The following is a 15,641-nucleotide window of genomic DNA, read 5'->3' as shown; positions in this document are numbered from 1 at the left end:
AAGCTGTCTGTAATCACCATCCCACTGTGATCGTTGTTAAATCCTTTGGTAAATCAATTTTATCGAAGGATCACAAGCTGTCGATAGTAAACCTTCGGTAATTAACATATTTCTTGTAGTGGTATAACATTAAACAATATTTCTACACTAGTGGTAGATCTCTAATCTGTCAGTAAATTTTATTAACAAATCATTTATCGACGAATTTTTGTCATAAAAAATGCATCAAAAAATGATATTATTAACTGATTTTCATAGTTATCCATGAAAATTAGCTTTCAGTAATACGCAATTTTTGGAGGTGAAAAAAAATCATATCTTATATTCTACTATGAAATACAAGGTATACTCTACAACTTTGTTTATACTAATGAAAATCTTTTAAATGTTATGAAAATGTTGATTAGAATTGACAAGTGTATAAAGTTTCATACAATCTGGCCAATTAAAAAATAATAAAACACGGTGGAAAAATATAAAACATGCTATGAGAATTTGATTAAGTTGATCAATTTCCTTTAGTGGAAGTATGGGATAAAAGAAGTATTATACCAAAAACATTTATCCTAATATTTATTTTTCTTATTATAAAATAAACACACTGCTTTCTTAGCATGACAAATCAAAATCACTTTTTTTTCTATTTTAGTGCATGAGAGTAAAATTAAAAGAAAAAAACATTTTCTCTTTTCAAAGTTATCAATGAAGTTGTTTTTATTTTCAACAATGCTATATTTTTTTCCTCAGAGTTTGAAGAAAAGTATTACAGATTTCTTTCCTTTAATAAAATTAAATCATTACTTATTGTTTATTTTCTTCTCCTGTTCGTCTTAATTGAGTTCTTATGTTGTTATTTCCAAACAAAACACTTTTGGGGACTCTTTTTCTGTATAAAAATGTGTAAAATTTCTTTTGAATTATTTTCTGCATGAAAACTTGACATTGTGTTATTAGTTGAGATAAAATAAATTTCTGACTCAATCGTCCTAAAAGAACCTGATGTCACTCTAGAAGGATGAAACGATAAACTATGAAATTACTACGTACTTAACCTTATTTTATGTAATGATATATTCTAAGAAAACGGGCAGTTTTGAAACTTTCCAATGATTCCAAATACCAAATAATAGTATACTTTACAAATCAATAAAATAAAATGATTAACTAGCAAAAAATATCATATTTCAGTTTGACTCAATCGAAAGAGATGCATATATATATATAATTTTTCAATAATATAATAAAATGTACGCTACCCTCAATACTAATTTTTCACCTAATCATGTAATGGTTGACTTTCAATAAACAAACCCCATGGACTGAATCAATCCATGAAAATTTCTTCTCTCATTTTCTTATACATATCCAAGTGAACTCTTGCAAGTTAAGTATTTTCATTAATGACCTGATGAACGTTTCTTTCCCCGAATTGGTCAATTCCTAGTCCCAATCCACCAAGTAATAGGTATGATATTACGTACAATGGTGCTTCATCTCTATATATAAAGGGTTGTAGAACACATAGATCTCCATAACCCAAAACTGGTCCTAATTCTTAGCTTAGTAGCCAAAGATACTGCATGATATAAATGGCTTCCTATAAACATTTCTCTTTTTTCATCCATGCCTTTGCTTTTGCAGCTGTTGTATCAACTGCATTTTCATCACTGTCCCCTAATTATTATGACTACTCATGCCCTAACGCTTTGAGCACCATCAGAAGTGTTGTGGAGGCTGCTGTGCAGAGAGAGCAGCGTATGGGAGCTTCTCTGCTACGCTTGCACTTTCATGATTGCTTTGTTAACGTAAGACTTTCTAGTTGCATGTCTTCTTTTATGTTGCTGTTATTTTCTTTTATGTTAGATTGTACCAGATAATGGTGCTTCTTTTGGCTACTGTTTCTATATATTTCTTTTGCATGGCTGATAAAAAGAATGATGCAACAGGGCTGTGATGGTTCGATTCTGCTAGACCCTTCATCCACCATTGACAGTGAAAAGAATGCATTTGCAAATGTTCAATCTGCTAGAGGATTTGAAGTTGTGGATGAGATTAAGCAGGCTGTGGACCAAGCATGTGGAAAACCAGTTGTTTCTTGTGCAGATATATTGGCTGTTGCTGCACGTGACTCTGTCGTTGCGGTGAGTGATACTACTGTTTCTACCACACGTTACTGCTTTGAATGTTTAGTAACATAGTAATATACAAGTGTAAATTTATGTTTCTCGTTAAATAAATAAAAAATATAAGGAAGTTAAGAATTATACGAAGAAAATGATAGATTTGTTTTCAATTGGGGATGATGTGAATTTTTTATATAAATTAAATTTATGTTATGATTTTGGAGTGTTATGCTTTTTTGTTGTAATTATATCAAAAGAACTATTAATATTCTATTTTTGTTTGTGCATTACAATTGAATTGATTTAGTCGAGATACAATTTATTTTTTTTATATTAGTTAAGGTGTCAAATAGAGTAAGTTATAAGATAATCATTTTATTTTTATTTTCTAAAAGCATGATAGAAGCATGCAAAGCAAACTGATTTAATAATATGATTTATTTCATTTTCTGACTTAGTAAGCATGAGATATTCAAATATGAAGTAACTTGAAAATTTTATGATACTTTTAAAACTTATCTTATGAAAAAGTAGCACATACCTTATTTTACTCTTTCTTCTTTCTCCCATTTTCGTTGTCATGTTGTCAAAAAAAAAAAAAAAATTTGTTTTCTTTCTTTTAGCTCTTTGTCAACTGAACAATAAACTCTGAATAAAATTCACATATAACAAGAAGTCCTCTTGCCATGAATATCCAAACCTCAAATTATAAACAAAAATCAATAGTTTTTTTAATGTCAGATATAAACTAATCACAATTTTGTTCCTGATCTCTACAAGATTGACAGAGAACAAACAATTACTGTAAAAGTAAAATAGGCTACCATGATCATGTGGGTTGGTTTAGCCATCAATCATTCTCGTATTCGGTGAAATTTGCGTACATATATTACAAAATAAGGGTTTTTGTAAGTAAGATGAAAGAAAAATGATATTAAGAATTATGTGTTTTCCCTTGCAGCTAGGTGGGCCAACATGGAAAGTGAAACTAGGAAGAAGAGACTCCACCACAGCAAGCCGTGAAGCAGCAAATGCAAACATTCCAGCACCATTTTTTAGCCTCTCTGAACTCATCACCAACTTCAAGAACCATGGTCTTGATGAGAAAGACCTTGTTGTTCTTTCTGGAGGCCACACCATAGGATTTGCGCGTTGTGCTACCTTTAGGGACCATATCTACAATGACTCTAATATCAATCACCGTTTTGCACAAGAACTTAAGTACATTTGCCCTAGAAAAGGAGGTGACTTGAACCTTGCTCCTTTGGACGACACAGCAGCGCAATTTGATTCAGCCTACTTCTCTGATTTGGTTCATAGGAAAGGGGTACTTCACTCTGATCAGGAAATGTTCAATGGTGGTTCTACTGATGCATTGGTTAAAAGATATAGCTACAATTCCAAGGCTTTCCACCAGGACTTTGCAAAATCTATGATTAAGATGGGAAACATAAAACCTTTAACCGGGAGTAAAGGGCAAATTCGTTTCAACTGCAGGATAGTGAACTAATTCATTACAGAAATGAAGAATCAAGTAGGTTCTTGTAGAAAACTGTATTAAAAATTGTTTTTCGGAGCTTCAACTTATTATGTTGTAATGTAATATTGTTTATAGATGTATCCTTCATGATACAATATTTGTTTGTTTTTTGTTTTGATTAAAATGTACTATTAAGGATTCAAAATAGAAAGATATTAAAGTTTTGATAAAACTACACGACTACCTTTGATTCAAAAGCACATAACATTTTGCATGAAATGTAGTTTTATTTATCAGAAAAAACAATTATATTTAAATGAGTAAATCAGATTTTCCCAATCTATATAAGAAAGTTATCTTATCTTATGAGAAATAATTACAAATAACTCTAGTAATAATAAATGTAATTTATAAAGAAATACACTTATCTTATGCTGGAAGAATAAGTTTGTTAAAATGTATGCTAACTTAAATGTCTATGTTGAATATGTCTTTCCATAAACTTCTTGTAGGAGTAAAGAAGGTTATTAAGAGAATACAAATAAACTTTCTATCGGAGTGGAAGAGTGAAGGAAGGAAAACGGCATGAAAAGTGTATCAATCACACGAAGAAGGATAATTAGGCGTGAAGGACATAAAACTATTTAATATGGTACTATTTGGGAAATGAAAATTAGGAACATAAAATTAAGGATTGTGAAAAGTAAGAGTGGGTATAGATTGGATTTTTCAAAAATTCAATCTAGATCTAATAAAATATTGAATTTATAATCCATATATATATATATATATATATATATATATATATATATATATATATATATATATATTAATTAGATTAATAAGGATTTTTTTTTCAATTCAATTTAAATTAGATTAAATTTAGATCTAATCTATTTTGTTATTTACATTATATCTAATGAGATTGATCTAATATATTTGACTATTAGATTTATTAAACATGTGTTGAGCTAAATCAGATTGACGTAGACCTAGGATAACTTATGTCAACTAGGTTACAGTTTACTCAGCTCGGCTTTCGATCGAGATTGACTTAGTTCGACCCTCAGTTCGGGATGACTAGGATAAACTCTCGTTCTTGGATGACTCACTCAACCATCACTAAGGACTGACTCGGCTCGACCCTCGACATGGATTGACTCGACTTCACCCTCGACCCAGACTAACTCGACATGACCTTCCAACTTGAGTAGACTCGACAGACCCTCCCTTGGCTTATAGTTTGACCCTCGTCCTAGATGACTTAGTGGTCGAGCCCAACTTTGATTGATCTTCAACCCAGGTAGACTCAACTTAACCTCAATTTGGGGTGACTCGATTTGACCTTCAACCATCACTAACTCGACTCAACCTTGGGCCTGGGCTAACTAAGTTTGACCTACGACCAAGGTTGACACAACACAGCCTTTAGTTGAAGCTGACTTTGCAAAGCCTTTGGTTAGGGCTAGCTTGACTTGACCTTCGGCACAAGTTATCTTGGCTCGACGTTCGACATAAGCTAGATTGGCTCAACCTTCTACACAAACTAGCTTGGCTCAAATTTCGGCACAAGCTAGCTTGGCTCGACCTTCAACACAAGCTAGCTTGGCTTGATGTTTGGTTTGAGATGGCTCGACTAGACCTTCGTCTCGAGTTGGCTTGGCTCGATGTTTGGCTAAGGTTGACTCATCTCGACTTATGGCCTAACTCGTGTTCTCTAGTCCACTAGTTCTCGATGTTTGGCTAAGGTCAACCTATTAGTATGTTTGCTTTTAATAAAATTAAAATATAGAATCATTTAAAAAATTCAAATTTTGTTTATATAATAATTTATAACTTAACTCACTAATACTTATAAAAGCTTAATACCTCTTTGGTCTTTATTTTCGTTAGTTTTATTTAAATGGTCATCGAATTTTTCAGACACTCAAAGTGGTTACAATTTTTGTAATTGGGGCATTTTCCCTAACGACGTCTAAATCGTTAACAACATAGTGTCCACGTGTGTAAGAGCGGAGAAAATGTAGGGCTTATGAATAATATTGTAATAAGAGTTAAGTATGTTTTATTAGAATCTGTGTGTGCTCACAAGGTGTTGTGTATCTCAGTTGGTGAGAACTCTTTGATGGGCTAAGTGGTCACGTGTGCAAGTCTTGATTAAAACATAAGGTTTTGTGTTATTTATTTGTTTTTGTGATATAAGTGCAACACTTGATAATGTATAGTTGTTATATTTGTGATGTTTGATATTCTCAATGTGATGGATTAGCTTGTTGGTAGATATGGTTGTCTAAGAGTTAATGAGTGTGAGTTCAAATATAGGGAGAGAGGTTTATGAGAAATCTTTGCTTTATTGTATTTATATTTTGTTTGAGGGCAAGAATGTGTTTTTCCCCTTTTGTAATTGAGGTGCAAAAATTATAAATAGGAGTGCAAGAAGTAAAGACATGTACTTTAAATATTATAAGCTGAAAATTAGAAAATAGAACGTCAAATCTAGTAGTTATGTTTTAAAAAACTAGTTGAGATATTGTAGGAAGCATTATCTAGGTGAATATAGGAAGCATTATCTAGGTGAATATTTTAATTATAATAGATTTTAGAGGTAAAGAAAGATTATGCGTTGATTGACCTTGTGCAGATAAAACTCTAGAATTGGCCAAGGTATGGGAAGTTAACCTTATTTAATTATTAATCTCTATAGTTGTTAATTTTGAATGTCTTAGAGATGCTTGTTCTCTATTAAGGTGATTCATGAATTTTAGAAGTATCATTAACCATAAAGTATTATTCTAGGACAATTAAATAATTGTTTCTTGTTTTCGTGCATACATGGAATTAATTATATAAGGGGTGAATGTTTAATTGTATAAGGTGTGAATTAATTATATGTATAAATGGGAATTTCGGTGGTTGCAATGTGATAATGTAATATTGTGAAAGAATATAACAGTAGCACCATGAGTTTTCACTTAAGTATAATTAGAATCATGATAATGGTTGAAAATACTATTATCTGTGATGTAACTTTAATACTAAATGCACCCTTTTCTGCTTAGAAACTTGCTTGAAATCATGTTTTTATGTTAAGTTGTGTGAATAAGAGAGTTGAGGTTAAATTTGATGAATTTATGACTAAATTCCCTTGTTTTGGCAGGAAATGAGATAATACGGAAAGCAGAGATGAAGTGACAAGGAAATGGAGCTCAGAAAGGCCTGGAAAAGCACCAGAAGGGAGGAATGCTCGAAGCTTGGGTGCCCTTTTTGGAGGCTTAAGTGCAGAAGAGTGTCGCTCACCGCTTAGGCGCCCCTTTTGAGCGCTTGAGCGTCAAAAGCACGAAGCTTGGGTGCCCCTTTTTTAGGCTTAAGCGCCAGGAACCACCGTTCACCACCCGGGCGCCCTAAGTAGGGCGCTTGAGCGCTAGCGACACGGGCTTGGGCCTTGTTTCTGTTGGTGTGGAGAAGGAAAAGATGACACCAAGATAAAAGATCTGACATGAGCTTATTGGGTCAAGCTAGTGACGTTAAAGAAGCGCTTACTAGGAGCCAACCTAGCTTTCTAAACCTTTCTTTTTAATCAATTATTTTGTCATTGTACTTTGCTTAAATGAACCACACTACTTTGATTCAATTTTGCTGTGTTTTGTGATGAGTATTGCTTTGTGATATTCTAGTGTATTGATTGATGTTGAGATGATGCATGATGTGCTGATATATAGGTGATGGCTCACAGTGTATGAAACAGGTGCTTGAGGTAAAACTTGATTGAGACATTGAGCAGGGTGTTTTTTTGAATTCTGGGACTTGTGAGTTTACCTGTGTGAGATTTGGGCTTCAGAGTTTTTTGTGAATAAATTCTATTACTTTTGAAGCATGAATGATTTTGCCCAAATTTTCTGTGATTGAACTATTTGCTTGCAGGTTTCATATGATCAAGGCCATCTTTTGTTATCCCTTAATCTTTTAGCGTTCACATGATTTTTTTCCAATTGAAAAGAAAACAATTTGTTTTAACCTTTGAACCTTGAGCCTTATGCATGTTTTGAAAACCCTTTGTGAAAATCTTTACCTTCAGCTAAGTTGAGAACATTTGATGAGGTATTGATAAAGGTTCAAGTTTGGGGTTATTGGAGAAATTGAAAAGAAAAAGCATTGAGCTAAGCAGTGAATACATGAAAAGCAAAAACAAAAGGAAAAGAAGGATGAAAAGAAAAGAAAAGAAAAGCTCAATGCAAGGGAGAGCTGGGAAAAAGAAAGAAAGTTTTTGCTTGAATGATGAAATCATAAATGTCTATCTTAACTCAAGGATTTTCCTGACCAGAAAAACCAATTTCCTTCTTAGCCCAGCCAAGTTACAAGTTATGAAAAGCCCTTGTGATGACAACTTGCTTGTGAGTATGTTTGATTGTGGTTAAATGAAAGGCAAAGTTAATTTGTGTGACATTGTGATGATAGAGTGAAAAAGACACCAACACCTCACTATACACCTTTTAGTTGAGTGATACACTTTTGAGTGCTTGAGTGAAACACTTTCCTTGGTGAGGATTAGTTTTTTGAATTTCTTATTACATCTTTACTTGATTGATTGATCATTCTTAAGGATAACATCTGTTGAAGTATATGAGCATCACATTGATTTTGATTGAATTAAGGCATCTCCACATCTTGACTGACATCTTTATGCTGAGTTGATAAAAGTGATTCTTGTTCTGGAAGGAACAGTTTTGAAAAATGTTGAATCATTGTAGTAATTGTTCTGAAAAATTGAGTTACAATCTATTTTTCTTGAGGACAAGCAAAGTTCTAAGTTTGGGGTTGTGATAACGGTTGAAAATATTGTTATCTATGATGTAATTTTGATACTAAATGCACGCTTTTCTACTTAGAAACTTGCTTGAAATCATATTTTTCTGTTAAGTTATGTGAATAAGAGAGTTGAGATTGAATTTGATGATTTTATGACTAATTCCCCTTATTTTGGCAGGAATTGAGATAATATGGAAAGCAGAGATGAAGTGCCAAGGAGATGGATCTCAGAAAGGCTTGGAAAAGCACCAGAAGGAAGGAATGCTCGAAGCTTGGGCGCCCTTTAAGGAGGCTCAAGCGTAGAAGAGTGTCGGGCACCGCTCGGGCGCCCTTTTTTGGGCGCTTGAGCGCTAGAAGCACGAAGCTTAGGCGCCATCTCTGAGGCTTGAGCGTAGAAGAGAACCGCTCACCGCCCAGGGGCCCCCTTTTGGGTGCTTGAGCGCCACAGGCATGAAGCTTAGGCGTTATCTGGAAGGCTTAAGCATGGAAGACCACTACTCACCGCTCGGGCGCCCTAAGTGGGGCGCTTGAGCGCTAGTGACACGGGCCTGGGCTTTGTTTCTGCTCTGTCTTCACTCTATTTAAAGGACTCAGGCATCCTAGGTTTGGTATCTCTGGCTGGAGCAGCACAAAAGCACACTCTTCCACTCTCTGAAGGCGGATTTGGATGCGAGAGATTCCATCCTCTACTTTTAGGGTTTAGCTATCTCATGCCATCATTCATCTAGTTTCTCCATGTCTATGGTGAACTAAACTCTATTTGTTGTTGGGGGATGATGTAACCTTGTGAACTCTCATGTATTTGAATTGATTCTCAATAACATATGCTTTTTCATTAATTGTTAGAGTAATTCATCTATGATTATTACATGCTTTGTTTAACTCATTCATAACATGATGTATGAATATTATGAGTGCCGAGAGGTTCCTTACAATTCAGGTTCTTGTTGAATTCTCCTAAGAGCAATATTTCTTAGGGATGAGGATATGAGCCTTGGTCATCTTAAAGCTCTTCATCTTCACATTTAATTATTAGGAATGCTAGAAATTGCATGAACTGATGATTAAGGACATGCTTCTTCGTCGAGGGATCGGGTTTAAGTGATTTAGTGAGTGACGTTAATATTAATGCATAAAGAAGAATTCTTACATACATGAGAGGGAACTTGGTGAAATCTAACCCCAACAACATACTCATCTCAGATTACAAACAACATCCGTTCATCACTGTGCTATTTTTCTATTGATCAAACTACATTCATATTTAATTTTCTGTGTTTCCATTTGAAACCAATGATCTTATTTTCTTTAGGTCTTAATTAATCGAGTTATCACACGACTGTTTAGTGCCGAGAGTCTTCTGGGATACGATACTTGGTTTTTCCATTTTATATTACTTGTGTGATTTGGTACACTTGCTAATCAATCAACACTTCATACAAGTTCCGTTTATATGATTGGTTTGAGATATGTTAAAGAATAGTAAAAGGACGATACTGCGTGTAGCATGAAATTGAATTATCACAATGCATATTAGTGTTAGTCGTCCCAGCCAAAGTCATCATAGGAAAAGTTATGTTAAAGAATATCATGACCTCTGTAGAAAAAAATAAGAAAGCCTAAATGTTACAAGCACAATGAGGAATGGTAATAAATAGGATAACAGTTAATCAATGAAGAATGTAATGATGAGTTATGTTTTTAAGCCAAGAAAGAAAATCCATGGATTTCAACTTCTGTCATCATTTATCCAATTTTGTATTTCTGTAGAAACATAGATTGAAGAAGGTTAGTTAGTGTGAGATAAAGAGTACAGAAAATTGAAATAGTTGAGGAGATGATTAATGTGAAAAAAGTGTTACGTTGGGTATAATATAATAGAATGGTTTTGTTAAATTTGATGGTGATGATGTGGAGGGAAAGGAATAAAAAGTAATGTTATTTAATGAAAAAAAGGAGTGATAAGTATACTAGGTATAGGGAGATGAATGGGAGAGACAGGTATATGAAATGAAGCAAATGTGAAGAAAACATAACGAAAAAAACAAGAGAAAAGATTTATGGAGGAATTTGGATGAGATGGTGGAATCGCAAATGACTGGTCATCACTGCACCCAACAGAAAGCAAAGCCAGCACAGCTATTTTACTATTTTTGTTTTTCATATTAATTTTTCTTCCATAAAGCGATGCCCACAGAATCTTCACACAAATCTTTCACAGTTACTCACTAACTCACTGACTCATTCATTAGCCGCACATAACAAATAAATACCACCCTCTCCCACATCCATTCACAACACAAACCTAACATATGCTTCAAACTTCAAACTACGCAATTCTCAGTTGCCAAAAATGATGCGTGTTAAATAAGCTCATGTTGTCACACCGTCAGACCCCACACCCAACACTGTCCTTGCACTCTCAGCACTCGACTCCCAACTCTTCTTGCGCTTCACAATCGAGTATGTCTCCTTGTTTACAGGCCCGCCTCGGGCCTCGACCGCCCTTCAACCGCCGCTCGTTTAAAAACCGCATTAGCTAAAGCCCTTGTTCCTTATTATCCATTTGCTGGAAGAGTCCGGCCCCAAGGCGCTGTCTTCCTCGAAGCCTCTTCCGAACGCTACAGTGTCAATGATTTCCAAAAGGCCCCCAAAACAGTGGCCCAATGGAGAAAGCTCTTATCCCTCTACGTCATTGCTGTCCTCAACGGCTTGCCGATTCTCGTCGTCCAGCTCACCTTGCTCACCGACGGGGCCGCCGCCGTCGGCGTCGGAATCAATCACTGCATCTGCGACGGCATCGGAGAAATGTCAGGGTCTGGGTCTCGGTGTGAGTGTGGATCCGAAGCCGAAACCGGTTTATGAAATGGGAGTTGGTGCGAGGAAATTGAGTTTATGAAGTTATGGGTTTTTACTTAGTAGTTTTGGTTATTCTCGAAAGAGTTTGACAATTTTTTTGCAGGTTATTTCAGGGAGAGGATATTGTTCCTGACTGTGTCGCAGTCTCCAAACGTGGAGCAACTAAGAACAAAGATTTGGGGGTACATTATGGGAAATGAGAGATTGGATTCGAACTATGTGGTTCCACAATGGGTGCCGCAGTTTGAGTGCAAAAGTGAAGGAGCTCGAACTCTGATTGTTTTGGATGATTTGTGGACATTCTCTGTGATGGAGCAGTCTGTGATAGAGCAGCTTGTGTGCAGAATACCTGGTTGCAAGTATCTTGTGGTGTCCAGAACTAAATTCCAAACGGTGGGTAGATGTCCTGTAGACTGAACCAGATTTTAATTTGGATATTAAATGCATCGATTACTTGTGAATTGACTTTTTATCTTGTTTATATATGTTTTGATTCAGGAACTGCTGTCTATGGGCGAAAATAACCGATGTTGTTTCTCTTGACTATATTATTGAGTGTCGCATACTGGACCAATGATATAGAAGGCAAAAAATCCACATGTTTCTGCATTTATCTTGGAACTAACCTCATCTCTTGGCACTCCCAAAACTAAAAGGTAGTCTTCGTTGGAGTAGTAAGACTGAATACAAAATTTTATCTACTGTTTTTATTGAGATACTCCGAATATAAGTTCTTCTTGCTAAACTTCATATCAATGGAAGAATACCAAAATTAGGTTTTTTGTGATGGTGATGTCGTTGTTTGTGCTTGTGATTTCCAAGTGTTTGTTTCGATATGGATGGTGCGATTTAGGACTTTCATTGTGCGATTTAGAGTTTGTTAATTGGTTGCTCCTTCTCGCGATGGTTCATTCCTCGTTCTCGTGGTGGCACAACTTAGGGTTTTCATTCTTCCAGATTCGTGATGTGCGTTGATGGTTGTCGTGGTTTGTGATGGCTCACGATTTGGGATTTTTGTGGAGGAATGGAAGTTTGTTGTGGCTAGCGATTTGGGGTTTGCGGCGCTGTGAAAAAATATGGTGGCTGAAAGCTAGAAGAAGATTGAGATATGTGGTGGTTGTCATAGTGAATTAGTGATTGTCGATGTTAACGGATGATAGTGGTAGCACAACCAACAATGGAAGAGGTCATGGTGGCTGCCAAGGGTTTCTAGGTGTATTGGAAAGAAGATGAGAGGATGTGGCCGCCATGTCAGAAAAAATGGAACAAGACATTCAGTTATGGCCCATGTACACATTGTGTCGTTAAAGATTTAGACGCTGTCAAGGAAAATGATCAACTTAAACAAAAATTGGGACCACTTTAAGGCTTGAAAAAGTCGATGACCACTTACAAAACTGACGAAAATAAAGACAAACAAGATAGTAAGCCTACTTATAATTTAAGTTTCATTTATTAATTATAATAAAATAATTTAACATATAAACATAATATTTATATAAATTTTTTTATTTGAGATATTAATTGATTAATTAAAACTTAAAAAATAATTATAGTGTGTTTGTAATATATAAATAAACGTACATAAACACACACATTGTTGGAACAATTTTCCAAGAACTTAGAGAAACAAGATTAACAACAATGTAGACTTGATATAATCTTCTAGGCGTGAATACACACTATTCTAAAAGCAATATTTCGTCCCTCAAAAGAGAGAAGGAGCTCAAGAAATCCGCTTTTGAGATACCAAAGAAGAAATACAACAAATTTCTCACTCTTAGTATTAACGTCAAACAATAATAAAATTCTTCACGAATTGATTTATGTGTTAAGTGAATGACAGGATGTAGAGAAAAAGTCTAACTATCAATAGATCAATGGATCCCTTTATATAGATGTTGATCAGACATCTTTTAAATCTAAGAGATACCAGTTTCTGATTAGTTATATTTCTTGATTATATCCTTTCATGAATGGTTGTAACTCTTCATGAATAATTGTACCTCTTCATGAATCTGAAATTGTCTCTAATACTCTTAAATTCCAACAATCCTCCACCATTTGAGAGTATTGTATAATTACTTAAAACAAACATCTTAATAATTGCAATCTTACACATAAATGAAAGTATACATAGACTTGAACTTTCACTTAGTAGAATACATATTTCAAGAATTCGTATTTTATTGGTGTCAAAACGATGAACCAACATAATACATAATGAAGTCTTGAAGATACTCTACATACAAGATAAATTACATATTTTTGTTATACTTGACACAATAGGGCCATGTGTCCATATCTATTCATAAGTGCAACAAAGTCATGTCCCCTTGACTTCTTGAAGCAGCCAAACTTCACACTTACATAGGTTGATTTCTTAGGTAAACATGTTTCTGTGACAAAACATCTAAAGCACTCTTGAAAGAGTTATTTGTGCTTTCAATAATCAAATAAGAGATTTAATCTTATTGAACTTAAGACTCAATGTTATATTAAAGTTAAGATTCCCTTACTTGTGATTAATCATGGGCTCCATTCATATTCCAATTGTCATTTTGGAAATGGAATCTTTAGCCTTAGTAAATCGATCAACCAAATTAAACTTTGTTCATATGAAATCTACTGTAATAATTCCATCTTTGATGAGTCCTTGGACATAACTATGTCTCACACCAATATATCTTGATTTTCCATTGTATGCTTGACTATAAGCCTTTGCCAATGTTGTAGCATTGTCACAATGTATTGTTATTGGTGATATTGGTTTTGGTAACAATGGTATTTCGAATATGAGATTCCTAAACCATTCGGCTTCCTTTCTTGTCGAGGCTAGAGCTATAAACTCTGAAGCCATAGTGGAAACTGTTATGTGAGTTTGTTTCTTGGAAGACCAAGAAATTGTACCTCCCCCAAGGAGGAAAATCCAACCACTAGTTGAAGAGTGATCTTCTGCATTTATAATCCAACTTGCATCAAAATATCCTTCAAAAAAATGAAGGATAACCACTATATGTTAATCTATAATTAATATTTTTCTTTAAATACTTAAGTACTCGATGTACTGCTTGCCAATGGGATAGACTAGAGTTACTAGTATATCTACTCAATTTGCTTACCGTAAAAGCAATATCTGGCCTTGTACTTGTCATTGCATACATTAAACATCCTATTACCCTTGCATATTCCAAATGTGAAACTTCTTTACCACCATTAGGTAATATCTTTAAACTAGGGTCCATAGGGGTTGAAACAAGAGAGCATTCATTGTTGAATTTCTTGAGTACTTTCTCAATGTAATGAGATTGAGACAAAAATTAATTTCTCATTTTCTCTCTTAATCTTTATACTTAGTATATCCGTTCAAAATGTGACCACGACAGACATAATCATCATTCTCCCATTTGTTCCTTTTTCATTGTTCCTCCAATGTCTCAGTTTCGCTTTCTTTGGGTTGGGGAAAACTTAGAACATATGACACGTTTAGAGTCGTTGTAGTATAGTGGTACGTATTCCCGCCTGTCACGTGGATGACTCGTGTTCAATCCTCGGCAACGATGCCAAAATTTGATCGAGGTCGTACCCGAATCAAATTTAATATTCAATTAAATGTAGTATAACTAGGAGAATGACCCCTAGATCGTATCTCAAGGACCAAACTGTGGTTCAAGCAATAGGTCGAACACTTGGTAGGGGTGAAATTGGACAAATTTTAACTAGAAATTAACAAACCAAAACACGAATTTCACACAATTCAAAGACAGGTTGGCCATCGGCTCAGTTACAACACTTCCAATCCTCAATTAACAATCAACTAAACGATACCCTCACCCTATTCAAACATCAATCAATCAACTAAGCGAAGGTTAATTGGGTTTTCCTAAGACGAATTAAGCAAATGAATTGCACCAAATTAATCAGCCCCTGCACCGAATAGATTAACTAACTAAGTGATAATTAACCCAATTTAGACCATTAAGCGTGCCCTAATCTCAAGTGCATAACAGATTAAATGTGATACAAAGTGAGAGTAGCAAAATCGCAATAATAACACAGAATCTCATGGAAAACGCTCCAACATCACTAATGACCAACCAAAATCGATTAAGCAACCATTGTGAACGAATTAGAACTGCAACCCAACACTAAAAATGTAAAATGCAGAACTGGAACACGAAGTACAACACCAAAATGCAACACAAAAACACACCAAACGCAAAATGAAAAACGAAAAACGCAAATGGAAACAAAAGGGGAAAACGAAATGGAAATTGGAATTGGAAGAGCAAAATGATATGCAATTGCAAGATGAAAACAAAAATCAAATTATAAGAACAGTAGAAGCAATGGAAACAAAAGCTAGCAAGAGA

General features: G+C 34.8%; 2 protein-coding genes across 2 annotated transcripts; both read left to right on the top strand.

Annotated features, from left to right (window-relative positions):
- Positions 1–1,519: 1,519 nt before the first annotated feature.
- Positions 1,520–3,835, top strand: LOC108347237 (peroxidase P7). The gene is made up of 3 exons (XM_017586402.2): positions 1,520–1,805; positions 1,947–2,141; positions 3,085–3,835. The coding sequence occupies exons 1-3, from the start codon at positions 1,590–1,592 to the stop codon at positions 3,631–3,633; spliced, it is 960 nt and encodes a 319-aa protein (XP_017441891.1). The 5' UTR covers positions 1,520–1,589; the 3' UTR covers positions 3,634–3,835.
- A 6,708-nt stretch (positions 3,836–10,543) lies between these two features.
- On the top strand, positions 10,544–12,512 carry LOC108347328 (putative disease resistance protein At5g47280). Its single transcript, XM_017586497.2, has 3 exons — positions 10,544–11,285; positions 11,372–11,661; positions 11,767–12,512. Exons 1-3 carry the CDS (start codon positions 11,042–11,044, stop codon positions 11,809–11,811), a joined length of 579 nt encoding a protein of 192 aa, XP_017441986.1. The 5' UTR covers positions 10,544–11,041; the 3' UTR covers positions 11,812–12,512.
- The last annotated feature ends 3,129 nt before the right edge of the window (positions 12,513–15,641 follow it).

The sequence above is a fragment of the Vigna angularis genome, chromosome 9, assembly GCF_016808095.1.
Source record: "Vigna angularis cultivar LongXiaoDou No.4 chromosome 9, ASM1680809v1, whole genome shotgun sequence".
Taxonomy (NCBI): Eukaryota; Viridiplantae; Streptophyta; class Magnoliopsida; order Fabales; family Fabaceae; genus Vigna; species Vigna angularis.
This window is presented reverse-complemented; position numbering and strand designations above follow the sequence as displayed.

Coding starts and splice junctions, on each gene's coding strand:
- LOC108347237 (XM_017586402.2), top strand. CDS start 1,590: ATGGCTTCCTATAAACATTTCTCTTTTTTCATCCATGCCTTTGCTTTT. Junction 1,806..1,946: donor TTCATGATTGCTTTGTTAAC/GTAAGACTTTCT, acceptor ATGATGCAACAG/GGCTGTGATGGTTCGATTCT. Junction 2,142..3,084: donor CACGTGACTCTGTCGTTGCG/GTGAGTGATACT, acceptor TTTCCCTTGCAG/CTAGGTGGGCCAACATGGAA.
- LOC108347328 (XM_017586497.2), top strand. CDS start 11,042: ATGATTTCCAAAAGGCCCCCAAAACAGTGGCCCAATGGAGAAAGCTCT. Junction 11,286..11,371: donor GGTTTATGAAATGGGAGTTG/GTGCGAGGAAAT, acceptor ATTTTTTTGCAG/GTTATTTCAGGGAGAGGATA. Junction 11,662..11,766: donor CCAGAACTAAATTCCAAACG/GTGGGTAGATGT, acceptor GTTTTGATTCAG/GAACTGCTGTCTATGGGCGA.